The sequence below is a fragment of the Tetrao urogallus genome (assembly GCF_951394365.1).
Source record: "Tetrao urogallus genome assembly, chromosome: 11".
NCBI lineage: Eukaryota > Metazoa > Chordata > Aves > Galliformes > Phasianidae > Tetrao > Tetrao urogallus.
Window position 1 is genome coordinate 15,555,148 of NC_136824.1, and position 27,304 is coordinate 15,582,451.

General features: G+C 45.2%; 1 protein-coding gene across 3 annotated transcripts in view; it reads right to left on the reverse strand.

Annotated features, from left to right (window-relative positions):
• The window catches only part of RORA (RAR related orphan receptor A), a gene marked incomplete at both ends in the record, with an annotated part of 346,183 nt that overhangs the window by 38,330 nt on the left and 280,549 nt on the right, over nt 1-27,304 (reverse strand). The window contains one exon of one of the 3 annotated variants that reach the window (XM_079540700.1): nt 22,689-22,719. The exons of the other annotated variants lie outside the window; for them this stretch is intronic. Coding sequence (XP_079396826.1) covers nt 22,689-22,719 — 31 coding nt within the window. Of the gene's footprint in view, nt 1-22,688; nt 22,720-27,304 lie in introns of those variants that run through there. 3 annotated transcript variants of the gene reach the window in all.

Sequence of the window (27,304 nt, forward strand, 5' to 3'; positions counted from 1 at the left end):
ACTGCTATGACAGGACTGAGATCATTTGACAAGGACTGTGTGAGAGCCTGGGCAAGTCACGGAACTGTCACCAAATTGTGTGTGTGCCTAACTTCTGTAAAATGCAAAGGTCTCACTGAAAACACAGCAGTTACATGATTAAATAGCATCATGAAGCTGGGCTTTTGCCCTTCTGTACATCAATTTCAACCTACAGAATATTAGTACTGGAGAATTTTTGTCTGTGAGATCCATTAAATACTGCAGAGTGCTTAGATACACCAACAGGAATAGCAGCCATGTAAACACTTCAGTAGGTAAACAGCACTTCAAGTCTTACTGAGCTTACTGTATCTCCTTGCTACATTAGAGAGCGCGTACTCAGAAGACACATACAGACAAACAGAAAAATCCACCAAAGCTTTGGAATACCAGACTCACGATTTCAGATCCTGCCTTGATTTTGTAACCTGGATCTAGCTCTTGAAAAGCTCTTGAAAAAGCATAGCACTGAAATTCCTTTTCCTCTTCTCTGAGCCCAGGGATCAGCCCTAAACAATTATTATGAAGTTGTACCAGTGAGTTAAGAGAGTCAGAAAACTAAATACTGCACTGTCTGGATTTGCACTGAAGACCAAGTCAGGCTGAAATCTCTGCAGTCTGGTAGTTTGCAAATAAATAGCTAGGAATGCATAAGCACTATTAGGCTTCCAAAGCAGATCCTTCCAGTTTTATGGGCAGAGTAAAGCACCCGACAAACTGTACTCAACCTCAAATTCTTAGGGCTGCATCTGCTTTTGTTCAGCTCTTTATTTTCTGAAAGTCTTGTGGTCAGGCAATGAAATGTGAATCTCTCAATTCTTGGCTACAACACAGGCTTCTTGTGTGGCCCAAGCCAAGTTTCCTAAGCTATACTTTGGTCCCTGAGTTGGGAAACAGGTAAAACACAACCCACAGTGATGTTCTGTGCATAAATTAACTCATGGAAGCCGGTTTTTCAAAGAGTTCACTAATTAACATTATAGACAGCCCTATAGATAAAGAGATTGTCAGAGGGCTCTGTCTGGCAGCCCTGGCAAAGGGAAAGAGCACATTCCAGAACCAACGATAGGATCTGCAGACGATTCAAGAAAACCAAGCTTACTGAATTCCACAAAGATAGCTTTTAAGAACATATATTTCTTGTTAACATCTCGCCATGTGGATTTCATATAACATAGGGTATCTCCTGCATTTAGTTTTATTTGGAATGAAATGCCACCATGAGAAGTTGTCAGCACAACTTATATATGGTATGTCAACAAAATTTTATTGAATTGGAGAAATACTGGAAGATTTACTTGGTGTGGAACAGCCTTAAGTTGGACACACTGTGTTCCACAAATACACAAGTCTTACCTCACTGGAGAAAGCAAAAGTTCTACAATAAGCACGTTGATTATGACAGATCTTGGGATATAAGCTCATTGGGCAGATGATTTTTCATGTGTTTACACAGTGCCTACTGTCTGGCTGCACTTGAAGCATATGCAGTATTCGACAAAACTTAATTTTCTAAGTTCCATAAACCCATTCAATACCTAAACATGAAATTCAAGTGCAGTAAAACAAAATGCAGCGTTCACACTACAGTGACCAGAAACAGACTACAAACAAGAAGGAGCATTACTAATTGTTACTCCACCTACACTGACAAAAGAGGCTACAATGAGAAAGCACTGAACCATGAATGTTTATTTTTTAACAAATTATATAGCATAGACAGACTTGCAGTCTTCACTATCACAAGCTTTACCTAACGAGAAGCATTGAACCATTTATCTCATTCTGTAACAAATATCAATCCAAATAATCAACTTGGAAAAATAAAAACAAGATACCCTTTCTATGAAGTCTGCAGGTGTGGTTCTCAGAGGCCACTGAAAGGCAACTGTACAATCAGGAGTGCTTTCAGAAAACAATGGAAACAATGGAGAATTCTGTTGTAAGTTACTGCCCCACACACCAAATAGTTCGAGTTCTCTTTGAAATGTAGCAACTTAGTGGTCACAGGAACTGAATGTTCATTTGTTGCCTTTGATTTGAAGACCATATTTCAGTACAGGAAAATGGTTTTTTCACTGCTGCTGTGCACCAGTGAATTCACTTCCTTCATTTCAATATAGCAACACCTCACTATAGCATTACATCTGAGAACAGCCTATGAGAATCCCCAGAACACACGCAGCAAATGACTACTTTTGAGTTTCTCAGTCAAAGCTCAGGTTAGCTTCATCTGTGGGTTGTGTTTACTCACAGGTGGTGTCATTAATCTCTCAAAAGCTTTGCTGCATAATTAACGACATTCAAGATCAGCATGCTCCAAGATTATTACTAAGTTTAAAGAAATAAGATTCCTTACCATTTTGTAACCAATGTATTAGCAGTGTTACTTTTTCAAAACGCAAACTCAACTTCTTGTTGTACACAGTGTTATGGAGAAGGGAGGAAGCCGGTCTGATCCTTCATGCTTCCCAGAACTGGGAATATAATGGTAGAGCACCTTTGGGGTTTCCCACATATCTTTACACACAGTCCTATGGCTGGGACTTCGCCATCACTACACTCCAGTAGATTTCCAGCCTGTTCATATCCTAGCACAACTGAGTGTAATTTATCTTCCTTATATAAAAAGAATGCATGTGATTACAGAGGAAATACAATCACTGTGAAGCTGTAACTTTTAAGAACTTGGAATCAATTCTGCCAGGGCAGGGAAAAGTGCTGCTTGCCAAAAAGAAGCTGGAGAAATGCCACTTTGAAATTAGACCATACATTTTTGGAATATACACTATCAGGGTACCAAAGCAGTATTTTGCTAGCAGTGGTACAGCTCTGAATCCTCCCTGTAAAGCAACAATACTGAACTTTGAAACCATTTGAAACCAAGTATTTTGCACTTGCCTTAGGGAGCTTAGCAGTGGGGAATGTTTTGACCAATACACTTTTACTTTGCAAGTGGAGGCAGCAGCAAAGAGCCAAATAACTATTCCAGGCAGAAACTGCAGCCCTAATGTGGAATAACAGGGCAGCCGGGTCTTGATGTGCACAACTGCCTGAGCAGCAAGAGATGAAAAACATGCATTACCAAGCTGGGCAGTAATTTTCATCTTGGACCTTGAAATATAAAGTCTTCCCTAAAGTGAAGTGAGCAGTTGAGTGCAGCCCATGCAAACAAAGGCTTCCTTAGCCCCTTATCTGATGTCAGTGATCCTCTGAAATTAGGTGTTACCCAGGAAGAGCAGTGGGAAGGTACAGGACTTGCCACTCCTAGGTGGTACCTGTCTTAAATACATTCCCACGGTTTTTCAGTCACGTTGCCAGAGAGGAAAAATAAACCAAGTGAGGCCAGCAGCTCCCTGAGAAAGCTGTGAAAAAGGAGTTGTGGCTCACACTGGCACAGCAGAGCAACAACCCCCTCCTTTCTCTATGTTTCCACACAGTCCAAACACACAGGGCAGCAGGTACGGCCCTGGAGCAGGAGGGTGCCAGGCTGATGGCAGCACTCTTGCACAGGTTGGAGCCATCAGGGAGTTGGCGGTGACTTGTGCTGTGTGATTTATTGCTGGGCACTGTTCCCAAATGCGTTAGGTGAAGTTGCAGCCAAAGTTATGCACATCCCTTAGGTCTTGTCTTCAGTCAGCCTAGCCAAGGTGATCAAGTATTGTTTTCAAGCAAAACAAGGATGAGACAGATGCCATACAATATTCCAGTTACAACCGCTTCACTGTCCTACTGCACAGAATTTCCAACTCTCAAGTACTTAATAAAAATACTATAAAACAAGATAAAAGCAACTGAATGCACAGATGAAGTCTAAGATTTTTAAAATATATCTGAACTATTCTATTTGTTTTGTTTGCTTGTCTTCTGTAATTCCAAGTAGTCCTTAATCACATTCAAATGAAGCAAAATGATAATATGAAAGAAAGCAGCCAATGGATTCAATAGTTCATGGCAATCACTTTCTTGAAGATCTTTTGAAAACTGAGAGTAGACAGGACAAATAACTGTTAGAGCTGAAACATCTACTTGATCAGCTGTGAATCTCCAGGAAGCAGTGATCAAGCCTAAGAACCCCGACAGGTTTCTGTAAGCAGCCTGCTCAAGTTTCACGTACCAGTCAGTGACAAAGAAACATTTCTATATAGTGTGATCACCGCACACGCAGACACTCCTTTCAGCTCTAATTAGTATTAAAAGAAAAGCTATATTCATGCTCTGACTTCTACTACAGCTTTGGATCATAAGAGACACAACAGCTCCACACAAGCTGACTGATGATGGTGTAAGCACTTCACTGGACAGTTCTGAGAGGGACAAAAATGATGAAGCCTTCAGAAGAACAGAGAAGCACAAATGGATGATTTTTGCCATTCATACTGTCCCTGGCATTGTCCACATGTAGGACTGACAGCTTCTGAATGGAGTCCGAAGATGTCTGTTTCAGAAATCAGATGAGCCATGGATTAGATGCACGGAAGAACAACATATGCAGTATGTAATGTTCCATGCAATACCAACAAGTACAAACACCAAGAATAATTTTAATGGCAGCTGAGAATTAGCTAACTTTGCCCACCTGTTTCCAAAAGCCAGAGAAGGGCAAAAGAGAGGGAAGAAACACTATAAAAAAGAAAGCATTTTCCAACTTGAATTATGCTTCTCATGGACAAGTGTAAAGCGCACACTATCATCAGTCTGTAGTTTGTCCAAAAACTGCAACAAGTCCATGAAAATAGGAAATTACATCCAGAATTGCTCGCAACATTCATGACTGATTGACTGATCTGGTACATTTCAGTAGATTTAGTGGCCCTCAGTAGGTTTAGCCACCTCTGAGAACTCCTTTGCAGAAACTCAGGTAGTGAATATAAAGCTGTACCTTACATCAAAGTTCATCCATGCTTTGGCCCATGGATCTCTACTTTCTAGCTTTTCAGTCTTGCATTCTGCCAGCAATATAGATGTGTTACCAGACATTATGTTAGTTTACAAAGCTTTTAGTTGCTAGGCAAGCTCTGGACATTCAGAATACAAAATATGCAGAATGATGAAAGTAAGGTTTAATACTGACCAACAAACCATTCTATATTCTCAGCTACTCATTTTCAAAGTGGGGTGCATAAGACAATCCATCGGGGTACAGGAAGAGGTTGGTTTTTTTTTTTGGATCCCTTTTAATTGTATTCTCAGTGCATATACACATGCACAGAATATTATACACATAATATTATAATGTGCACGATATTAGTACATTAGTGCATGTGTATAATTTATAAATAAAAATACACGTATGGGAGGGGCATGCTTTTATTTTTTACACTGATAGGGCTCTGCGAGCAAAACTGCTGGGAGACTGCTTTCTGAACAATCTGATTTGCATGAAACAACATCTCATAGCTACTTGCATTAAGCAATGTGTCTGCATCAGGTTCTCCTCTATAAGACAAGGTTTTGAAAACCTCTTCAGAGAGAAATAAAGGCAAGGGCAGGTAGAGAGTTTGTCCACCACCATCACTGTAGTAGAGGTGAGGAACTACCTCTACTTTTTTGGATTTTGGATGAGGATCTGGCACATACATACACAAACAAATAATAAGTACAGATAAAGTTCAGATAAAAAGAAGGTCCCTGTTTAATGGCAATACAGCAGTGGGATGTCCTTTCACGCTTTCCCTGCTCTCTATTCTGGTTCCCAAACTTGTTAAACACACTTTACTGTAGTTCTCTTTCTGCAAACTTAATACACAATTTACTTCCATGTTTTGTTTACCAGCATCATAGCTTGATTAAGAGTAAATTCATACAGGCTCTTGCTTCATGCTAGCTCATTTTAACAAACTCACATTTCCTAAGCAATCCATGAGCAAAGAGGGTGTTTGAGTGATCTCTTCTAAAAATCCATCCTGTGGATGATTTGTTATTAATCACCCTTGTAACCAGAATGGTTTGTATATATTCAGGGAGCTCATCACAAAAATTAGTCATTTTAGCAACTGCAGCACCTTGGGACGTTATTTCCACTGCCCTTTCCTCCGACACGCAGAATCTGAATGCAACGGCACATCCAAGCAATGTGACGAGCAGGCACGAATTAAGTTTCCTATGTGCACCAGTGAGCCTCTGTTGGAGTTCCTAGCCCAGACTGTCAAAAAGCGGTAAGAAAATCAGAAATTTTTCAGCGTGGTGAGGAAGAACTGTGGCTTTACAAAGCACATGTGAATTTTGGTAAATGGAAAGACAATTAAAGCCCTTCTCAGACATGGTTTCCGGAGCTGTCATAACCTCTGGTGTGCTTGGAGCAATTTCAGAAGGCTGCTAAAGGAACAAAGATCTCTTGAAGAGCAGGGCATAAAAGTTAGGAAGGTAAAGCATATAGGTGTTCTAGGGGCCCCCATCTTTCATGATGATATGAAACAGACGGCTAAAAAGGGAGTAAAGGTGCAGTTGTGTTGTTACCCTTAACTATACTGATAAAGGCATTAAATTGGCACTAGCAGCTTGCTGTCAAAAGAGAGTGAAAGAAGAACACAAGAAAGTGAATTGGAGATGAAGAACATTGACATAAAGGAGGAGAAATGAAAGAAATGAAATGAAAGAAATGAGGAACTAGACAGCAAAGAGGATCAGGCAATTACATCGCACTTCAGCAAGATGACAGTACTGCATGCAGCCTGTGCAGTCCCAGGGAGACGTGAATTCCAAGAGGGAGGATTCTTACATCCACCCAAATGGAATAGCCAAAACAGAAGACTGAAGATGGAGACTGCAGTAGTACCACGCTTCAGCCTAAAAATATATGCAGTACTCATTTCCCAATCTGTTTTTACAGTGTTAATCCTACTTGGCGAAATTAAAGTAAAAAACTTTCAGAATTTTTTTTTTTTTTTTTGGACACAGAATGAAACTGAGGCTGGAGATGTTTAAGCAGCATAAACCCCAGCCATCAGCAAAGCGTAAGTTTGTTGTTTTCACTCATGCTCCACGCTCCAAGGGCTCATCAAAAATTACATTAAAAATCATTGCATTTTGGTTGCATCTAGATTTTAGTTTTGATGATCAGCTAGCACTTTATTCTGAGCTTCACACTAAATATGAGATGTCAAAGCTGTAACATCTCTTTCCTACGTTAAGTTGCCTGAATACAGCAAACTAATTATTCAATTGCAAATACATCAGAGGAAATTTACCTTGAGAATTTACCAATCTGACAAGAGTTAATGGATTTACTAACAAATAGAAGGGTTTTACTGAACACAGTCTAGTAGGCTCACAGCATAGCCAGATCCTATTGCAAAGGAAAGACCTTAACACGATAAAAGAGAAAAGCATTAACTGTATTAATGCCTGTTCAACAGTGAACTGTTTTTGCAGTATAATAATGCATTATCTAGCTCCTGCTCACACTTCTTTGATTAAAAAAAACACCAAACATAACACACAACAAAAACACAAACAACCCAACAAACCATTCCCTCTTTGCAGCTTAGGAGAGCCAACAGCCTCTTCACAAAACAATCCTGTTGTCATTTTTACGTAGGGTTAGCTGATGCCTTTCCCCCTCCTATTCTAAAATGAGCTAAATACAATTAATGACTTCAAAATAGAATTAGTTCAACAGCATTTGGCCAAAAGCATTTATTTCTATGAATCCAGTTACAAATTATGAATCCAGTTATAAATCATAACTTAAAGGCATATTGTAAAGAACTTCACTGAACATTCAAACAGCAGCCTTCTATATGGCAGTGGTATTAGAGCTTAGACCTTAGTCCAGTCAACATAAATTCTGATCTTAACAGGCTTGGATAAATATCTAAATTTTGGCTCAGATGGTGAGTTTCAGCTGTCAGTACTCTGAAATAGATACAAGCTTTAACAAACCTTTAATTCAAAAGCCCATTATTGTACCAACTGGAATAGAAAGACTTCAGAATCAAAGAGGAGTTCTTCCCTCCTTTCATGGTATTACTTCTGTAAGACACCAATTGATCTGCAGCCCTTGAAAGAAAGCTTCTCGCTTCCATCTCCTGGATAAAAGTCAGTGCAGTTTTTTCATCCGTCACAGTATAACAGCATCAAAATATGCCTTCTGCATCAACTTATAACAAGGAGGAAAAACTGAAAACCACAAGGCTATTACATGACACGTCAGTTTACTTTGACACATTCACTGCAGAATAAAAAACATTTTCATTAAAAAAATTAAATGAAGATTTGTTCAGAGTACTTGGCGAGGAAGAAATGAGGAAAAAGAGAAGCAGGAATTTATCCAGCTTTACGTAGTGCTGGTGTTATTCCGATATGCAGCTTGGCTTCGGGAAGAAAATACAGATAGCTCACTGCATCCAGCAAGCGAAACACAGCCCTCATCACAGCGAGGTGCCCCTTCTCCTGGGAAAGAGAAGAGCTGTGCAAGCAGCACTGTGGCAAGGAGGGGCAGCCATGGGAAGAAGGTGTGTAACAGGTGAGTGAAGGTAAAATCTGCCCCACAGCAGAGAAAGTCTGAACTCGGAAGGACAGCTGAGGGCAGGCAGTTATTACAGATGTAACTTCTGACAGATCTAAGAGCTTTACAAGCTTAATATCAGCTCATCTGGAAAGGGCTTGAAAGACATAACCATGACAACTACAGGATGCGAAGAGCACTCAGAGACCTGTCCTGTGCCACTGGTTTGGGGTCAATTCCAGCCTGCCCTGGTCTTAATAGTTTCAAATACAAAGCCTGCAGAGGGGAAGTTTACCACTCAATGAGGAAAGCACAGATGCCTGGTTCACCCCATTTCAGACAGTGCCAGGACAGCCACCCCAAAAGTCAGACTGGATAACGGCTGAACTGGAGACTGTTTTTCTCATCTAGGACTATTCATGCAATGCCAAGAGATTTAATACACTGCCAGTGCTACTCTTGGTTACTTAACAACTAATAACATCCACAACATTTTACAGCGTCTGATACATTGTGCAACCAACTTAATTTGCCCCCTATGATGTTACAAACAGTTATTGTTAAGGAACAATCCCTTAAAATATTTAGGTGGGTTGTTTAACTCCATTGAACAACGTACTTGGAACTGCGGTGATGGAATTAGCACACAGGGAAATCAATACATGCTTAGTTAAATTCCTTCTCAGTTACATGTATTTTCTCTTTGGGCACACAGTCCTTCAGCTTCTTACTGAGTTATCACTGCTGTACGGTGCCGTACCTGAAAACCAACACAGTACTTACACTCATCAACCTTTATTTATTTTAAATGGGAATACTTCTTATTCTTCCAGGCCATGCTAAACCCTGTCTGATGAGGTCACTCAAACCCCTGCTCTCAGCACTGAAGGAGCATCATTTCAAATAACAATATTAAGCTCAGCTCCACTGAGAGTCACCTGACTTCTTTATTGGCTTTACTATCCAAAGAGGATACAAGGAACTCCACTAACACAAAGAGAAATACAAATGGCCCCATTACAGCAACTTGCTATGCATTAAGTTGAAGGACAAATTCCTTCTCTGGACAGTCTCTGGTACAGCAAACAAGTCTTGGGAAGGAAGGTAAATGCTTAACGCGCACTTTGGAAAACACAGGTTGGGAATAATTTTTCAAATTCTGCTAATGTGAGATATGGGTGATTAAAGTGCCTGGGATGCTACATTACTTAAAAAAAACACAAACAACAAAAAAAAGTAGATACTCAAAATTACATGCAACTGACATTTACAATGAGATTAATTACTTATGGGAGGAAACCAGCCCATTATCTATCTGCCTAAATTGTAGAAGTCAAGGGAACAAAAGTTATAATCTTGTTTGCAAAGCACCAGATTAGCACCAAGCAAACTGGGTTTTGTCTCCTTGGATAAATCTCTTGGACCAAGCAGTCCTTTGTGAAAAAGGCACATTACAGAGATGTTTGCAGATTTGGAACATTTTCCAAAGCAGTAACAGTTTTAGTACCCAGCTTAACACAAATTTGAAAGCATTTTCTGAAGACTGGAATTAATTATAATTATTCTCCCACATTGTATTTGGTGATTATATATTTCAAGTCATGCTCTGTAATTTCAATTATGAAGGTACTTTTACTTTTGAAATAGATAAGAGTCCTCAAAAACTGTTAAACTTCCACCAAGGAAAATATGCCTGCCTAACCAAAACTTGTTCAAATTCAGAAATAGTGCCTTTAAGAAATAATGCTTAGTGGTGCTTCTTATCTGAAACACGTAGGTCTATGCCAGCTGTGGATGTGCTCCCAGTGCTTGAACTGTACACTCCAAGGAAACATGCCCAACTTGGACATCCGTGCATGCTGCCCATTTCAGATATTCATTCCTGTATGCAGGGATCCCACCTACTGCTGACAGAAAATCGGAACTTGTAACAGTTACCAAATCTCCAGTAGTGTGGCAACAATACAACAAAGTTAAGCAACAAAACCCCGCACCGTGTTTTTGCCAGCACTTCCCTAAGGAATATTTCAGCTCAATGCAATTTAAAAAAAAAAAAAAAAAAAAGTATTCAAGGATTTCATTTTGGGATTTTGGCTTTATGAGTTACTGGCAGCTCTCCCCATGTACACGGGCTCTCTGAAATAACAAGCTATTAACCTGACAGTGCAGCTATTTTTAAGGGGGAAAGACAGGCTCTAAAACTTTGCTTTTAAATTCAGAAGCAAATTCTTTAAAAAATTCTTCCTGTTCAGCATATAAGCTGAATTGATTTGGTTAGCCTTTCTAAAACGTACAGCTCGTCTCTTCCTACCACACTCCATGCCAGCTAACAGGTCAGGACATGACATAATTGAATGAAGAAACCTCCACCCTGCAAGAGTATGGAAGAAACACATCTGCTGTAATTCCTTGCAGCAGGGCACACATCATCATCACGTTCACTTGAGAGCAGTGGCCACTGTTTGCAAACAGTTGCAGTTTCCTCAGCACAGGCTGGATGTCAGTGTGCCGAGCCCTTGTGTGCAGCAGCGCAGTGCTGTTACAAGTGCTCAGGCACCCCGTGCAGCTCAAGTAAAGCCACTCTTCAAGTATGGCTCATTTCTCCCAATTAACAAAGCGAGGCAACAGACACACAGGCCTCCCTTCCTTCTTTCTCCTGGGCCACTGCTACTGGTCCTGCACACATTCTGTCTCGGGATGGAAGCCCTCCTTCAGGCAGCACCGGTGCCGTCAATGGGGGAGCAGCAAGGAATTCGACACACGGCTTTAAACGTGTTGCCAACGGGTCATTCAGCCACTGGACCCCACAGACACGCTACTGCTGCTCTTCACAGGAGACCCTAACTCTTCTGAAGAGATTAAAGGGAACAGGCCATGTGCTGGCCATAATTTCTTGGCCTCACAGCAACCAAACAGCGGTACAAATATACAATCCATTTCACATTTCAAGTGACAACTTACTAAAAACAGTGCATTTGAAAGACGGTATTAATAAAAGGCTTGACCCTACGATATTTTAAAAAATGCCTAAGAACAATCATAGCACCAACCTGAAGGCAGCAGGGAATACTGCCAGCAATAATACCCAACGTGTTTACAGCTGTTTCACTGGCAAAAGCAAGTGCTAATCACAAGCGTGAGCCTTCACAGCTCCCTCTTTCATGGCCTTACCGAGAACTTCTTGTCCTTCGAACAAATGCAAATGCTGGTTTCTCCTGAGGTGCCCAAATTGTTCTTTCCAAGCCTTGATGTTTTTACACAATTCCCAGCAGCTCTTCTCAGCCTCTTACATTCCGACTTCTGTTTACTGCTGCACTACTCCTCTTAGTGTAGTAGCGCATCAATTAATTATACAGGAGTATGCCTAATCAGGTTTCCCTAGGGTTTTTAAACAGAAACCCTTTGTATTTCCTAATGATTCCCTCAGATTCTAAATATTTTTAGTTCTGCAATAAAAGAAAAATCTAAGTCTGCTGACAACAATATTTCCATAAAAGATGAAATTATTATTAAAATCGTTGATCCAAGCACACTTAAACTTCAGAGAATTCAGATTTAGTCTGGATTTCACGATTAACATTTTTATACCACATAAGCAGTCAGCACATATAGACAAGAAATACAAATGAAGAAGACAAGAGCTGAAGAACTGATGTGACCTACTTTTCATTGTAGTATTAAAGCAGATGCATTCACACTGATGGCGAAGCCTCCATGACTTCAGTACAGTGATACCACCGATTGGTAAGCAGCAGCCAAACCACTTTCTGCGACAAATTTCTCACACCCTGCCTTGTTCTGACGCTGGACGTGTGCTTAGGACAGTCAGTATTGCTTCTCTTTGTTCTAAGCCTTTCCCCTCTAATTCTCTCCCCTGTCCCACTGGGAGGGGGTAGTGAGCAAACAGCTTTATGGTGCCCAGCTGCCTGCCAAGCTAAAGCACAACAGCAAGAAATTCACAAACTTCCTCCTTGGCTTAAGGGAGAATTTAGGATTTTTGTTATAATGCATTAGCTACTAAAACCCTGAATCAGCAAAACCACATCTGGCTCCCATGCAGCAGAAGCTCAAAAAAAAAAAAAAAAAAAAAAAAAAAAAAAAAAAAAAAAAAAAAAAAAAAAAGAAATGATAGAAAAAATACTTTGTGGGGACATCCGTTGCGTAGGAGCTGGTTATGTTTTTGGGTAAATCATGCCTTGTCTTAGGAGAAATCATACTACAAATATAGGTGGATGGCTGTCTTAGTATGAAAGTATTATCCTCACAGAATCAGAAAAGAGCTGGTGTTGGAAGGCACCTTGGAGATTGCTTGGAGCAGCCCCTGCTCAACGCAGGGCTGACTCCACTTCCAGGCTGAGTCCAGCTGAGGTCTCAATACCTCTGAGGAGGGAAACTCCACAACCTTTCTGGGAGCACCATGCAGTATGTGACCGCAAGTGTAATAATACAGAACAATTACTCCAGAAGTAGGCATTTAGCTTTCATTTATGCATTTTATCTGCCTTTTGCTCCACCCAGAGCGAGCGCCGTGCTGTAGGCATACTTGCAATCTGCCAGCCCCGTTCTGCACCCGAGTCACACCGCAGCTAAAATCGTGCAAGCTGGGGCACCTGCACCCACTGCACTGGCAAGACGGAACTCTGAGAGAGTGCTTTTAATCTTAGTCTCACTTGTTCCCCACATCAGAAATGATGATGTACCAAAGATAATTTCCATGTTATGAAAGCAGCTCCCTAGCACTCCACGGGGACTTGTCTGTGAGGCCAAACTGTATCTCTGCACAGCTCCTTTTGTCCTCTGTTTGTTCTTTGATGTACAAGTCTGCCACAAACTAAGCAGTGATCTCTTTGATGTTGAACTTTTATACATTATTGTAACTAGCGTGCTTACAACAGGAGCTGCCAGTCATCCCCCCTTCTCAACATTCAAATTTCATGAGGTGCTCGCTCTGTGAGTCACATTTCTCAGCAATGGGTTTTCAGAATTTCCACAATAACTGTGCTACTCTTTTGGAATGATAACTTGAATAAAAATCCAAATCCAACCATATTTTTCAAGTGTTACAAATTAGTACGAGCAGTAGCTAATGTACCCAAACATGTTTGACAAAGTGTAATTAACTAGTCAAGTGTGCTTTTACTTGCTTTTTTCTCAATAGTTTGGGCCTGAACTAGGACCACATCCAGCCACTAAAAAGCACCAACAGCTACACATTAGGATCTCCTCAAACATCTAAGGTCACCTGGCTTTGGAGTCGCGTGCTTCATCCCATTGAACAAGTGTATCAGTACGTTTTACACAGCTCGTTTTCAGGATATTCTCCTTCAGGCTCTACTCTGCCCCCGGGGGCAGTGTTCAAACTGCAGTGGGTGCACCAGAGGTCAGACTGGCAACACCAAGGAGGTTAAGTGGCGAGGTGGGTGACATCCGTTACAGAACTCTAGTCAGTGTGGGCAGCAGTAACACACCATGGAGTGCAAATTTACAACCAGTACATGCCAGAGCTGCCCCTATGAGACACATGAGAGCCTTCATCATGAAGCACTTTTGTGAGGGCTTTAAAATCAACTGTAACAAAAGAAATCCTTTAGACTGAGGTTTTGCCATTGAAAAGATCTCTGCTTTGGCTTTACCTTTACGTTTGGCTATTTTTCACTTCTGCAAGTATAAACAGTGTGGTTGGAAAGGAAAACATCAGAAAAAAATACAATATTTTGGACCTGTGACAGTAAGGACAGGGAGTTTCCCCATATTCAGCTCTGTTTCCACAGTGAAGCCAACACTGCTATCGATGCCTCTGTCACTGCTACCAAAGCCTCTGTCCAGCCTCCTAGATTGAAGACACGCCAGTGTTCTGGCCACAAAAATGCACTGCTTTGAGCATTTTAATTTCCAGTTCAAATTTAAAATGAGGAAACCGTGCTAGAGGAAGAAAGAATATGCAAAAAAAGCATTTGTTACAGATAGCAATTCCCATTTTCCATGAACACCAGGCAGCTCAGTGATGGAAGCAGCACGCTCAGAGCTGACACGGTCTGCCCGGGCACAGCGCTTCACCATCTGAATGGGAATCCAAAGTTATTCTGAGATACCAGCATGGTTTTTAGGACATGGGATCATGGGGAGCCAGCCATAGCAAGATTAAAAACATGACATTTTCAGGGCCTTTTCAGGTCCGGGCAAAAGGGAGTTCCCAGCACTCACCCAGCCTCTACCACGTGCAGCAAGATAACCAACCAAGCAAAGCTGAAGAATGAAACACTGGCTTGCGTCATGGAGAGGTTGCACATTAATTTCCAACAAGAGGTCCAATGCAGGAGGCGGACAGGATATTTTGATGCTCCTTGAAGAGAGCATCAGGATGTGAAATCCCCACATGCTGCTGCCATGGCTGGCCCTGCTCGCACTCCCTCCCCATGGCGATGCTCCTGCTGCAAGGCTGGACACCTGCACCCAGCTGCCTTGGCCATTAGAAGGCGCCTATGTATATGAGGTTTCTCAAATGAAAGATCTACAGCTCTTTAATTAACACGTCTGGGATTTTTATTATCTGTTGATGCAAGAATCTATCCAGCAGTCATAAACATCCTTATGTACTCATATTTTAAGCAAATACTTATTGTAATTCAACAGTGTACCCGCAGTACAAAAAAAGCTCCTCCCAAACCTACTACAGTACATCTGTTAATCCAACAGCGGCAGGGAGTGTCCCTCTAAAGGAAGATGAGGCCAAGGGCAGGCTCAGCTCCCCCACATGCAGAGCAGCAGTTTGCACCCTCGGTGTGGCACAGCTGATGCCGCAGCAGTAGCTGAGAACACCTCCAACATGCCCACCCCACACCAAAGGGTAGTTTCACTGACCTTTAATACTCACAGCATCTCTCAGTAATACAGCACTGCCGAAGTAAGCCAGGATCTAGCTCAACCAAGGGGAAAACAGTGAAAATCTGATAAGCAGTTTTGCGCAGTGTAGAAGATGGATTTATTAACTCCCAAACTGAGCTTGAAGCAATCACTATGAATTAACTAGAAAATGTGTTTTCCCACAATAACTCCTCTGCCAAATCAAATACAGACAAAGATGAGCTAATTAATTTAGCTGAATGGAAAAGCACACCCATTATGAGTAACATTACAGTTGATATAGGAAGTCAGCAGTTACTGCTGCTCCTTTCAGCTAGGACAGCAATTAATATCATTCAGATGCAAGTCAGAAGCAAAGGATGTAAATGCCGCTGCTTGGAAGGAAGCTCCTGGTGCTCTGATGACCAGGGAGTGCTGTTCCTGGGCTGTCCGTACCCTGCCTGGACTACTGCCTTCAGGCAAAGAGCACCCAGGGCTCAGAAAGGAGCTGGCATCCTTTCGGGATGCAGATCATGGCCCCTGGAAGACACAGTTCTGCTCAGAACTCAGGACCAGAGAACCACATCCCACCCAAGTTCTAGGTGATCCCATGCTGTGGGCTAAGCACGTGTAAGACCACTCTCAGTCACACGGGACATGTCGATTAAGTGCCAAAGTGCCAAGTGCAACAAAAACCCATTTCTAACTGACCCGTGTAAACTGTACTGGGTTTTCAAAAGCAAATGTTTCTTGGATGGAATGGAGAAAACTGCTAAGTTAGTCCCGGCTCTCCCAGTGCTTTGAAGAGAGAGGTGGAAATTCAGTACCACAAACGCATCTTGTCCCCTTTTGAACCACGGTGGAGACACTGAAAACCTGAGGCCCTGCATATCATCCTATTCCCACTACTCTATTTGATTTCTTCACACTATACCATTTAAAACTAAGACAATTCTGTCTGAAATTGAAGCCAGTGCGTGGGGCTACAGCCTGCAGCGTGCTGCCATGGGATGGGGCTGCGGGCAGCAGTTGTTGAGATGGAAAGAACACACTCTGACAAAGCCTTTGTAACACCAGCGTGTCTTTCTATGTAAAGATTTAATGTCACTCCTCCCCCATGTGTGAATGATCAGCTTCTTCTAAAGCACAAAAATAAAGAGTCACGCAGTTGGTTTTATGAAGCACCTCATACCAGGATTCAATGGCAATAAATAGCATGGTGTTTCAAAGAACACAAACATTACACAATAATTACATGGCTGATACCCTATAAGTATGCTGACTATTCTATTTGCATTGTTCAGAAGTGAAGAGGTTAGCCTTATTTACATTCAAGTAGCTTTAATTAACCTCAGAGATAAATGCTCTTAAAATGAAAGCCGGGATGATTATACCTCTCTTTGCTGATTTTAGCCTAGATGGCTACTATGGAGCATGACAAATGGCCCAAAGGCTAGATTTACACAAACAGGAGAGCCACAAGTGTGGGTCCTGCATCACTCCCACCACCGAGGAAGGAAAACAACAAGCTGCTGTGCAAGGCTGGTGGCTGTGCCTGGACAGGTGCTGGCAGCATGTACTGCAGGCTGACACTGCAGTAAACAGCGCCCTGCTGCACTTGCAGCAGTAGCGAACCAAGGGCCTATGTTGATGGTGAGGGCAGTGGGGAACCCCACTTCCAACACTGCCGGGAGCCCCCAGCCTCTTGGGGGGCTCCTGCATTTTGTGAGAACATTAGGTGTCAGAGATTAACGTCAGGCTGCAGCCAAGGAGCATAAGGAGCATTAGCCACCTCAGAGAGTGCCGCCCCTAGTTAACAGCCAGGCTTCAGCTCTGCGCTTCAAGCACTGCTTCAAGCAGCGCATACAGACGCACGAGGCAAGGGGAAGCAGGACGTAACATGGATTCCCCACCATTTCCTAACAGCGCTCAGATCTGCTGGGACAGCTCCTTGCTCCTGTCGGCGTGAAGGCTGCAGCTCCCCACACCACCGGGCAGGAAGAGTGAAGCAAATACCGCCTTCTCCACGAAGATGTGAGCCTGCCTGGGATGCTGCGCAGCCGCAGCCGACGTGCAAGGTGTGCCAGCTGGCACGAGCTCGGCCCGCAGCTGCCACAGCCCGTGGGGAGCAGCGTGGCACCCTGAGCCACTCCCCGGCGTTCTCAGCTGGCGGCACAGGCACTGGGAGCTGCCTGAAACTGCCCCCGTGTGCCGACCTGCGCCTCGCTGAACTGCTCAGCCCAAATGCCACCGGCAAGTCAAGGAGAGAAAAGGGAGAAGAAAAAAAAGAAAAAAGGGCAAACTAAAGACTTCATTAACCGTGGGCAAACTTCCCTTTAAAACAGTATGAAGCACAAAAAGCAGCATCCATCTGCCAGGTCCCCTAACAAGGCTTTCTGCTTACGTATTTCAGTCTGTGGATATTTTCCATCCAATGAGCAAAGAGCTCTGTCCCACATAGAGTCACCTTTTTCTCATAACACAGCTGTTCCTGGAGAACAGAATCCTCCTTTCCCTTTTTATTGCTTATTGCAAACCCAAGGAAAACTGATCTTCGTAAAGGAGGTTAGAAGAGAGTTTCTGCACCATTAGTTATGTGCATATCCCTCAGATATTAGTCCTCAAGGAAAAGACAAATCATGAAAGGAGAGAACTACAGCGTGTTTGATCTCTGAGCTATCAGCTGCAACTGCAAATTACAGCTCACACATAAATACGAGGAAGGTGAATGCCTAATTCTTTCTCTCATTGCGAATGAAAGACTAACATATACTCTAAAAGGTATCAAGCCTGACTAGTCTCGTAATGACTTAACAAATTCTTTTCATACGTGGTTATTTTGCACACGACAGTAACTTATCTCATGAGAACACACACAAAAAAAAGAAAAGGCTCCACATCGCGCTTCCTCTCATACTAGATAGAGAACTGCAAAGTCAGACACATACAGCCGCATGCACTACCCCTGAGAGACACAAAGGTCTGACAGTTCTGATTTAGTAACATATAGTTTAGAAACAAATACACCAATTTAGAATTCTCTTGTGAAGATGAAATACTTGCAGCCCTGCCAGTAATTAGTATATGATAACGATCGTTTCTTTATGTACTGTAGGCAAGAGAAGTTATAAGCAATAACGAATATTTAAAAACCCTGAAGGTTAGAATTTAGTGCTACGTAGGCCTAAAAGAAGGAGAACATACAAAGATCTCTATTGCAAGGAACAAGAAAAAACAGCTTTTTTCACAGATGCTGGTGAAATACTTGATATGGAATCAGCCCCCGACTGCGGCCCGCAAACATGGCCCTGAACCAGGAGGCTCAGCCCTCCTAACTACCTGCCCCCATCACCTCATTCCTTCAGCGGTTTTCTTTCTTTCTTAAAACAGTACAGATGGGCAGCATCCACACAGAGCACCGCAGATGGCCGCAGCTGTACGCTGCTGATTCAGACCCAGCCTAGAAGAACTAGCTGTAAGGCTGTGCTGCCAGCCGGCTGCAATAGGCTCGCCACTGTCACTAGGCAAGAGCTGTACCAAAGCTGAACGAGTTTGATCTAGGAGGTGTTCAGCACCCCCGGTTATCGCTGACTTAAACAGGACGTACAGATTCTCCACACTTGAAAGAACGTCCCCAGCCGAGACTTGTACAGAGCAAGCAACTGCCTTTGATTATCACAGAGTGAGACATGAAGACACATTTCCTCTTTTTACTTGCAAATCTCGAGTCTTTCAAAGGGCCTGAAACACCCATTTCAGCAGTAAGCCTCCAACCAGCCGTATCTTGAGAATGTGCCGCAACAAACAGCTCTGGCGCAGGCACTCGCTCAGCTCAGGCGCAGTCAGGTAAAGCGGCCTCTCAGCCTGCAGTTCCAAAGGCCAGATTTTGTTAATATTTAGTCAACAGAAGTCCTGCACTTGGATATTTGCTAAATTGGATTTAACTTTCACAAGCGCGAGAGCAAAGGCAAATTTAAACATGCTTCAATTTGTGAAGCGGCTTTCAAGATATTTTCCCCGTGCAGTTGTTTACTGGTGAAAAGCACAGAGTAATTACCAACGTGCTGACAGGTCAGTGCCAAGAACCATGACAGAATACACGTCAGAGGCAGCGTGGCACGCAGGGGCCGGCTCAGCTGCGGGCGCTGCCTGTGGGGAGGGGGCACGGGGAGCTGCAGGAGGGGGTCCCACAGCACCACAACCCGGCCCCATGGGCTCCAGTATGCAGCAGCAGGAGAATGCAGCAAAGTGCAGAAGTAATTTGCACCAATAAAGAAAGCTGCGTGTTTTGTTTCCTTAAATAGGTGTTTGTCAATGATTAAACCCTCATGCGGCGCCAACGCCAGTCAGAAAACTGGTTGTGTTTCCAAAGGTTCAAGTGCAGACCCCGACAGTTAAGCAGTGTTCTCTACAACAGAATAACCAATTCTTCTTTCATGGTCCTCAAAGCAGCAACAGATTCCATTTCACTGATGCTACGCAGCACCAGTCAGAATTAGAAGCTGAAATCACACCTTTCTATCTTAACAGTAAATACATCCAGGAGGAAAGGCTCGCAGGGCTTAGGCCTGATATCCTGCTGATCTCCCTTCAGAAACGTGCATGTAAGGGCAGTGCAATTCTCACTAGGTTCTGTTCTGTACTTCATTAACCACAGGAGATGGAACTCTACTGACGTGGCCAAAGGACAGCAGAAGCCCAGTCCTCCCGCTCTCACCACCCACAGGCCTCATCCCTGTCCCTCACAAAGTAGCTGCCCGGTACCCCCACATACCCCACAGCCTGCCAAACACCACCAGGTTGGATCTAGCTCCCAGTCTGTCACCTCCGATTCCACGCAGCTGCAGTAACCTATCCCACTGGTGCTGCTCCAGAGCAGAGCAGTTGCTCACCAATTAAGCATCGTTAGTTCTTCTCTCCTACCAGTCAATCCTGATACTTCTTCTCCCAGCCAAGACTCTCGCAGGACTAAGATCTGTACCAAAGAGCAGGCTGCCAGAACTACTCAATTTCTTTGCAAACTTCCAGTGGGCGAGCGCAGAAATGGCACTCCCAGTAGAAAAGATCCCCCAGTTAACTCTGGCCTGCTTGCAACAACTAGCAGTGTGAGGCTTCCCTGGCTCCCAGTGCAGACTTGTAACAGTTACTGAACCATTTTTAAAGGTCCATCAGTCTGCAAAACATTTACTCAATCTTTATAACTTTGGATGCTTCACCACTGCCTATTTTCTTAGAAACAGAGAGAAAAAAACACCTTTCTCCTCTGCCTGAAACCAGAAAGTTCCATTTCCTACCACGTAGCCCAATCCACCGACACCTCCAGCCCATCTCTCAGGTTCCTTCTGACCCAAATCATTCTGTGACTCTATGACCCTCCCAGCCTTGGGAACGTGCTGGTGTGCTGACAGCTGACCACAGTGTGTGCTTGCTCTGACCCACGTAAGGCCTGGCAGCCTGGGCTTCAGCGTGACAGCAAACCCGTTCCACAAAACGTCACGATGCATTAAAAAGAATAAAGTGACTCACAATTCATTTCCAACAGTATCAATTTGGGGTACCTCAACAGCAACCAGGAAGGAATTAATAATCTTTTTCACTTATTAAAAAAAAAAAAAAAAAAAAAAAAAAAGAATCCTATTATTTTCCTTCGGACCATAATTTTCTGTGTTTGAACTACAAAACAACCAGAAAACCCAAAAGATAGCATTACAGCATCAGGAAGAAGTAAAACGCTCCATTCAGTGGCATATCTGGCATCTCCCCCTCACACACCTGAACAGCATTCCCAAACATCTCATCTCCCAAACAGCAACACTGGGGGTCCATTATTCTGTGGCAGTCGGAGGTCACTGTCAGACATGTGACAACACATCTCCTGCAGCAGAACTCTGTCCAGCAGGTTAAAAAACAAGAAGAATCAATGCAGCTTTTCAGCGTATTATGAAATTAAGTAGCACAAAATACAAATGAAATGTACCACATGAGTACTCTGGAAAAGGACAGAGCCCTAAGTAACTCCATAATCAAGCCATTGTGAATTGTACCTTAAAATCCAACAGCTGGGCTCTGACAAGACTTTACATCAGTATGGAAATTGGTTTACACAAAACTCCCCGAAGAACTGAAACAATTACTTCAAAGGCGACTTGCTGCGGAGCAGCTCCTTGCTCCTCACCCTCTGTCCAAACGCATGTGAAATGGTTACATGTTTTAAATAAATCAATCAATCAGCGACGTTTTTTTCTCTCCTTTGTTTATTGGGTTACATAGTTCAAGCCTGCTGGCAGGGGTTGTATCGACAAACCGCACTGTCTGTGTATGTAAAATCCTACAGAGCTGCTAACACGGCCACGTAGTTCACACTTAAAAATACATTTTCTTTTGTTTTGCATGCTGGTATTTGAAGCAACCCAATTCCATCTTCTTGCCAAACACATGCAGCACAATAACGATTAATGCACACAGTGCTCGCCTTTTACCCACACAGGCTCTCGGAGCAGAGCAGGAGCCCACCGACGGACGGCCCCTGTGCTCCCAGTGCCGCACTGCTGCCGGCAGCGCTGCCCTTTACGTGGGACAAAAGGCAGCAGCCTGGCACCGACACCAGAATTAACCTGCTTTTTCAAGCAATTATTTCATTAAAAGGAGAGACTTTGGAGAAGCTTTACCGGCACAATCCATGAAAATAATTCAAAAGGAAAAGATATTGTACCTCAGTCGGGGCACTAAATTCAAGTGACAGCACGAGACTCTTCTCGGTTACTACCGAAGAACACCGCGGTTAGATAAGAAATTCCTGCTTTAAGATGACTATTATTTTTTAAACAGAATCCTTACTTTAAAAACTGTGCAATGCAAAGTTACACCGCACAGCCTACTTTATTAGGAGCATGAGAACGTGTCCCTACACTTCTGATTTCCCGTTCAAAACTTCCTCTGCCTCTCCTCAGTCCGGCACCGTCCCCACTAAGGGCTACGATCGGAAAGCACACACAAAAAAAAGGTGAGGTTTAAAGTAACCGCCCGGCAGCTCCGATTTTCCTCTCGTTCCAAACCCTTCTGAACGCGAGCAGCCGCCCCGCCAGCTGCCCACAGGATGCTGCACGGCGCTGCCCCGCTCCAGAGGCAGGGCTTCCCCGCACGGCTCGGCGGGCAGTCGGGACGGCTCCCTTCCCGCAGCTCCGGCCGCACGCCCGCAGCCCTCGGAGGCTCCGCCCGCCCCGCCGCCACCCGCGGCTCGGCGCCGCGCTCCGCTCCCGGGGCCGCCGGCCGCGTGCCGCTCGCAGGCCGCCCCGAGGGGGAGCGCCGCGCGTCGAGCGAGCGCCGGCCCCGCCGCCCCGCCGCCCGGCACGGCGGCCCCGCGGGCTGCGCCTACCTTTCATCGCGGCGAGCACAAAACACATCATTTGTCGGGGGCGAAGCGGCGGGGAGCGCGGGGAGGCGGGGAGCGGAGGCGGGACGGGACGGGCCCTCGGCGCGAGCCGCCGCCGCCTCAGCAGCCGCCGCCGCCTGCCAGCGGAGAGCCGCGCCGCGCCGCCATCCCCCGGCCCATATGAGGCTCCATGTGACCCGCTGACAGCGCGCCAGCCCCGGCCCCCGCCTTGTTTACGCCGCGCTCCCTCCCGGCGCCGAGGGGCGGCGCGCAGCACGGGGCGAGGCGGTCCCGCAGCGCCGCCCCGCGCGGCCCGGCCGGCAGGTGCAGGGAGAGCCGCGGCCCCGCTTCGCTTCCGCTTTTCCTCGAACCGCGGGGAAGCGGCGCTTAAAGCGGAAAATAACAGCGCTGCGGGGACGCCTCGGCACTCGCGGAGCCGCTCGGAGCTCGCCGGCTCGGTGCTGGTCGCGGAGGGCAGCGCTCGCGGCACGGATCTGCGCTGCTCCGAGAGCCCTCCGCCAAAACCCGCTCCCCAGAACCACAGCTCGCTGGAACCTCCGTGAGCGACGGCGGTATTGTTTGCAGTGCCCGGCAGCTGGTGGAGAAGCGTCACTAGAGAGGAAAACCCGGGGAAAGCAGCACTGCGTTGTGAGACGTGTAACAGTGGACAGAGCGGGGCATTCCCAGCAACAAATCAGACCTGCACACACATACAGAAGATAAAACAAGGGAAAGCAGACCGGAGGAAGCACTGTAGTGTGTCACACGCAGACCTGTGTCCAAAAAGGGCCCTCTTGGAACACGGAGTCCAGCCCTCCGGCACTGACCCCTAATGGCTCACGCCTACCTACTGCTGTGAGGAGCTCTCAGAGCAACACAGTGCCACTCAAACACGGGCAGAAGCAGCCAGGTGCACCCGGCAGGGTAGTCCTTCAGGATGCCCTCCTATCTTACTTACTCAGAGAATGCCAAGAGCTAATGCAGTGCAGCAGTATCAATTTAGCAAGGATTTGGTACGGAGTTCCGATCTGGTTCTGTTGTCTGTGCTTATGCTGAGTGAGTGGCCCCAGCCGAGCTCAGTGCTGGGGGGATCGGCACAGAACATGTAATGCATCCCTGTGGGCCCGACCGAGGCTGAGGGTGCTGCTGGGAGCAGCTGGGCCTGCAGTGCGCTGTTGTGACCATGGCCATGCTGCATGCCTGGCATGAGCTGCAGCACTGCTGTGACCATGGCCGTGCTGCACGCCTGGCATGAGCTGCAGCACTGCTGTGACCATGGCCGTGCTGCACGCCTGGCATGAGCTGCAGCACTGCTGTGACCATGGCCGTGCTGCACGCCTGGCATGAGCTGCAGCACTGCTGTGACCATGGCCGTGCTGCACGCCTGGCATGAGCTGCAGCACTGCTGTGACCATGGCCGTGCTGCACGCCTGGCATGAGCTGCAGCACTGCTGTGACTGTGGCCGTGCTGCACGCCTGGCATGAGCAGCAGCAGTGCAACGTGCAGCACGCATGAGAGAAAAGAAGGATGCCTTAATATATGTAAAGCAGTGAGTGAGATCCCGTGAACATTTCTCCCTGACACAGCAAGTAATGTCAGACCCATGGCTTGAAAAATGTCACAGTCCATTAGCGGCCGTTGTCTTGTCAGACATTTAACCTTAAGGTACGCAGCATTACATTATTACTGATCTGCATTTAGTTCCAGTCCAGCTGAAATGAGCCCTGCGATGCGGGATGACACCTGACGTGCCAGGCACAACACGCAGCCCGCACAACGCGGCCCCCCGGCGGGCTGAGCGGACCCCGGCGGGCGGGGCGGGGCGGGCGGCGCTCGGGAGGCGTTGCGGGGCGGGGCGGCCGCGGGCGGAGGGCAACGCGGGGCCGCCCGGCGCTGTGCCGGTCCGAGGCCTCGCTCCGGCGCGACCGTCCGTTCTCATCGCGGTCACCGCTCAGGAGCTGTCAGCGCCGGACTGCTAGGTGCGTGCTGTGCTAACTTATCGGGCGTTCTGAGCACACCGGGCAGAATCTAAAAAGCTCTCCTCCTCCAGCTCTCCTTCAACAACAGCGAGCAACAACAGTGAGAAAACTTCAACCTCTTCCTACCTACTCAGCTCCACCGAAGGCATTCCCAAGTAGATGCAATGTAAATGCTGCTAGCTGCAGAAGGATGCTGATGTTGCCCTAGCTTGGAGCATGAGCATTGCTGCAGCCTACTGGGACACATTTTGCATTCTGTATCATTAAACTTAATTCAGGAAGAGTTCTGAGCTCTCCTTATCAATACGATTTGAATAATAAGCACAGGGCGTAACCATCACCTTCCACCCCTATATAGCGTGGAGGAAAAGCACTCTTAAAGGAAAATTGCGTCATGTAATAATCCCCTGTGCAAAGCAGGTAGAACCACACGGGGCAGTGCTGGAACTGAAGCCGTCAAACCACTCCGACGTATGGTTGCTCACTGCTCTTCTACTGCTGCAGACACAACTGCACGTAAATCCTCTTGCAGAGAAGGGGCTGCATGCAGCGCTTCTCCCAGGCAGAGAATTAATTTACTGGAAAAGATGTGGCACAAAAACACTTCAGTAAATCAGCCAGGGTCTTCAGATTTTCAATTTTGGCAGGAAAGGAGCTTTTTCGTTTTGTTAAAATCACCTAGAATTCAATTTCCTACATATGTTTTTGCTTTAAAAATAGCTTCAACTATGTCAGGATTAAGTTATTTTTTTTTTCTTTTACTGAATTTTTCATATGCTTTTAATGAAATAAATTCCTTTAAATGTTTAGGAAACGTTGCACTGATTCCAACACATATTAGTGACAGTTGGAAATACTGAAGTATTGTTAGTACTTAAAAAGTACCCATACAAATGAGAACACCTACCAACCTCTAACTAGCTCCTCTTTGGAGCTAAGCCCTGTCCAGGAAAGGTAACAGCACTCTGACAAATAGCACCAAGCAGGTGCTCACAGCTCCTACTGATGGGCACAGCGTTCAGCCCCCACCAGGAATGCAGCTCCATATGCCACAGCAGTGTACAATGCACAGCTCACCTCAAGTGTCAGAGATCCACACGGCCGCTCCATGGATCACCCCACAGGCGCAGAAGGCCATCACAGCCCAGCTTACCAAACACATCCAAAACAAAGCATAGGAAGACTGCTGCTCTGAAGCTTGAAATACAGAACTCTGCCCATCCTATTGATACTCACTTTTGAATGGGTTTCTAATTGCTACACACAACACCCACAGAAGGACTGCTCCCTAACACATTTCCCCCTACATTTAGGGGTATTTTCCTCTTCACTTCCTTCCAGCACTCCAAGTGATTCACACCGTAGAAGATGAATTTAACTGAGGTTGTCCTCATTAAGCTGACTCTTTTTCATCTATTTAAAACCGCTACGATGCTGACCCTGCAATCGTACCATTTTGCTCCACACAAAATGCCTTCCCAAATTCTCGCTGAGGAACATGCTTTTGTGCAGTGTGTGCCTGCAGCTATATTTGTTAATCAAGCCATTTTATAAACTACCCCTCAACTTCAATTAAATACATTGCTATTCGCAACTGCTGAACTGGGAACTGTGCTTTGTTCAAGGCTGCTGCAGTTCTGCACCTGGTGAAATGAAGTACAAAGTTGACAAAACGTTCTGGATTCATCTGAGGGAGAGCTAAGTCCAAAGTCCATGTTGTTACCAGCTAGAGACACTGCTGGCAGTAAGGGACTGGAGCTACATAGTGAACTGTGCTGTTAACCAGTTTCCTCCGACCTTGGCATCCCTTGAAAGGATACAATATTTGCTGCTTTTCAAAATGTAAGGAAACATCAGCGCACTTTGGAATTAAAGTGACTGGCCATAATCTCATCTTGCCATCTGCCACCAGTTGCAGATGGCTCCATGATGAGAGACGACTGGCAAGAAACACATCCAGTTGGATTTAGCAACCTCCCCTTTTATCTGAGTACTCTGCAATGGTGCCTGGTACTGGATTACTGATCACACTGCCATCACCAAGTCCCTCCTTGGTCCCAGAAAGATACTCATCTACACAGTTTTGTGCTGACAAAGCTTTCTACACTCATCCTGAAGTTCACGTTAACAAAAAGCAGGAATTGTTTGCAAGTTGTTAAAGCATTCGTTTTCACATCTAATTTTACCTGGCTATTTTTGGCCAAGTGTTGCTTGCCAGAAGCTGGAGCTGCTGTTGTGTAGCATGTCCCTTCCGATGGGGACAACTCAACAGGCGGTGCAAACGCTGCAGTCGAGATGGCTGTCAGTGGCACAAAACACAGCAACATTTCATTTATCTTCTGAGAAGCAACTGTTAGATCTTTGTTCAAGGATCATCATCAAATAATAATTTTTGTCATAAACAGGCTCTCCAAAGAAATGCCTTTCCCTGTAAACTGATCAAAAAGAACTGAGCTCTCTTCAGAGTATTCTGAAATCTTCAAAAGTCCTTTTGCTCCTTTTCAGTTTGACGCTTGGGCTTCTGGAGCACAGCTACCATTTGCTCACTTAACAACTGAATGTGGTGCTAGTGACAAGTGAGAACAACTCTGGGTGCAGAGATGCTGGCTGTCCCCCACCCCTGGAGGTGCTCAAGGCCC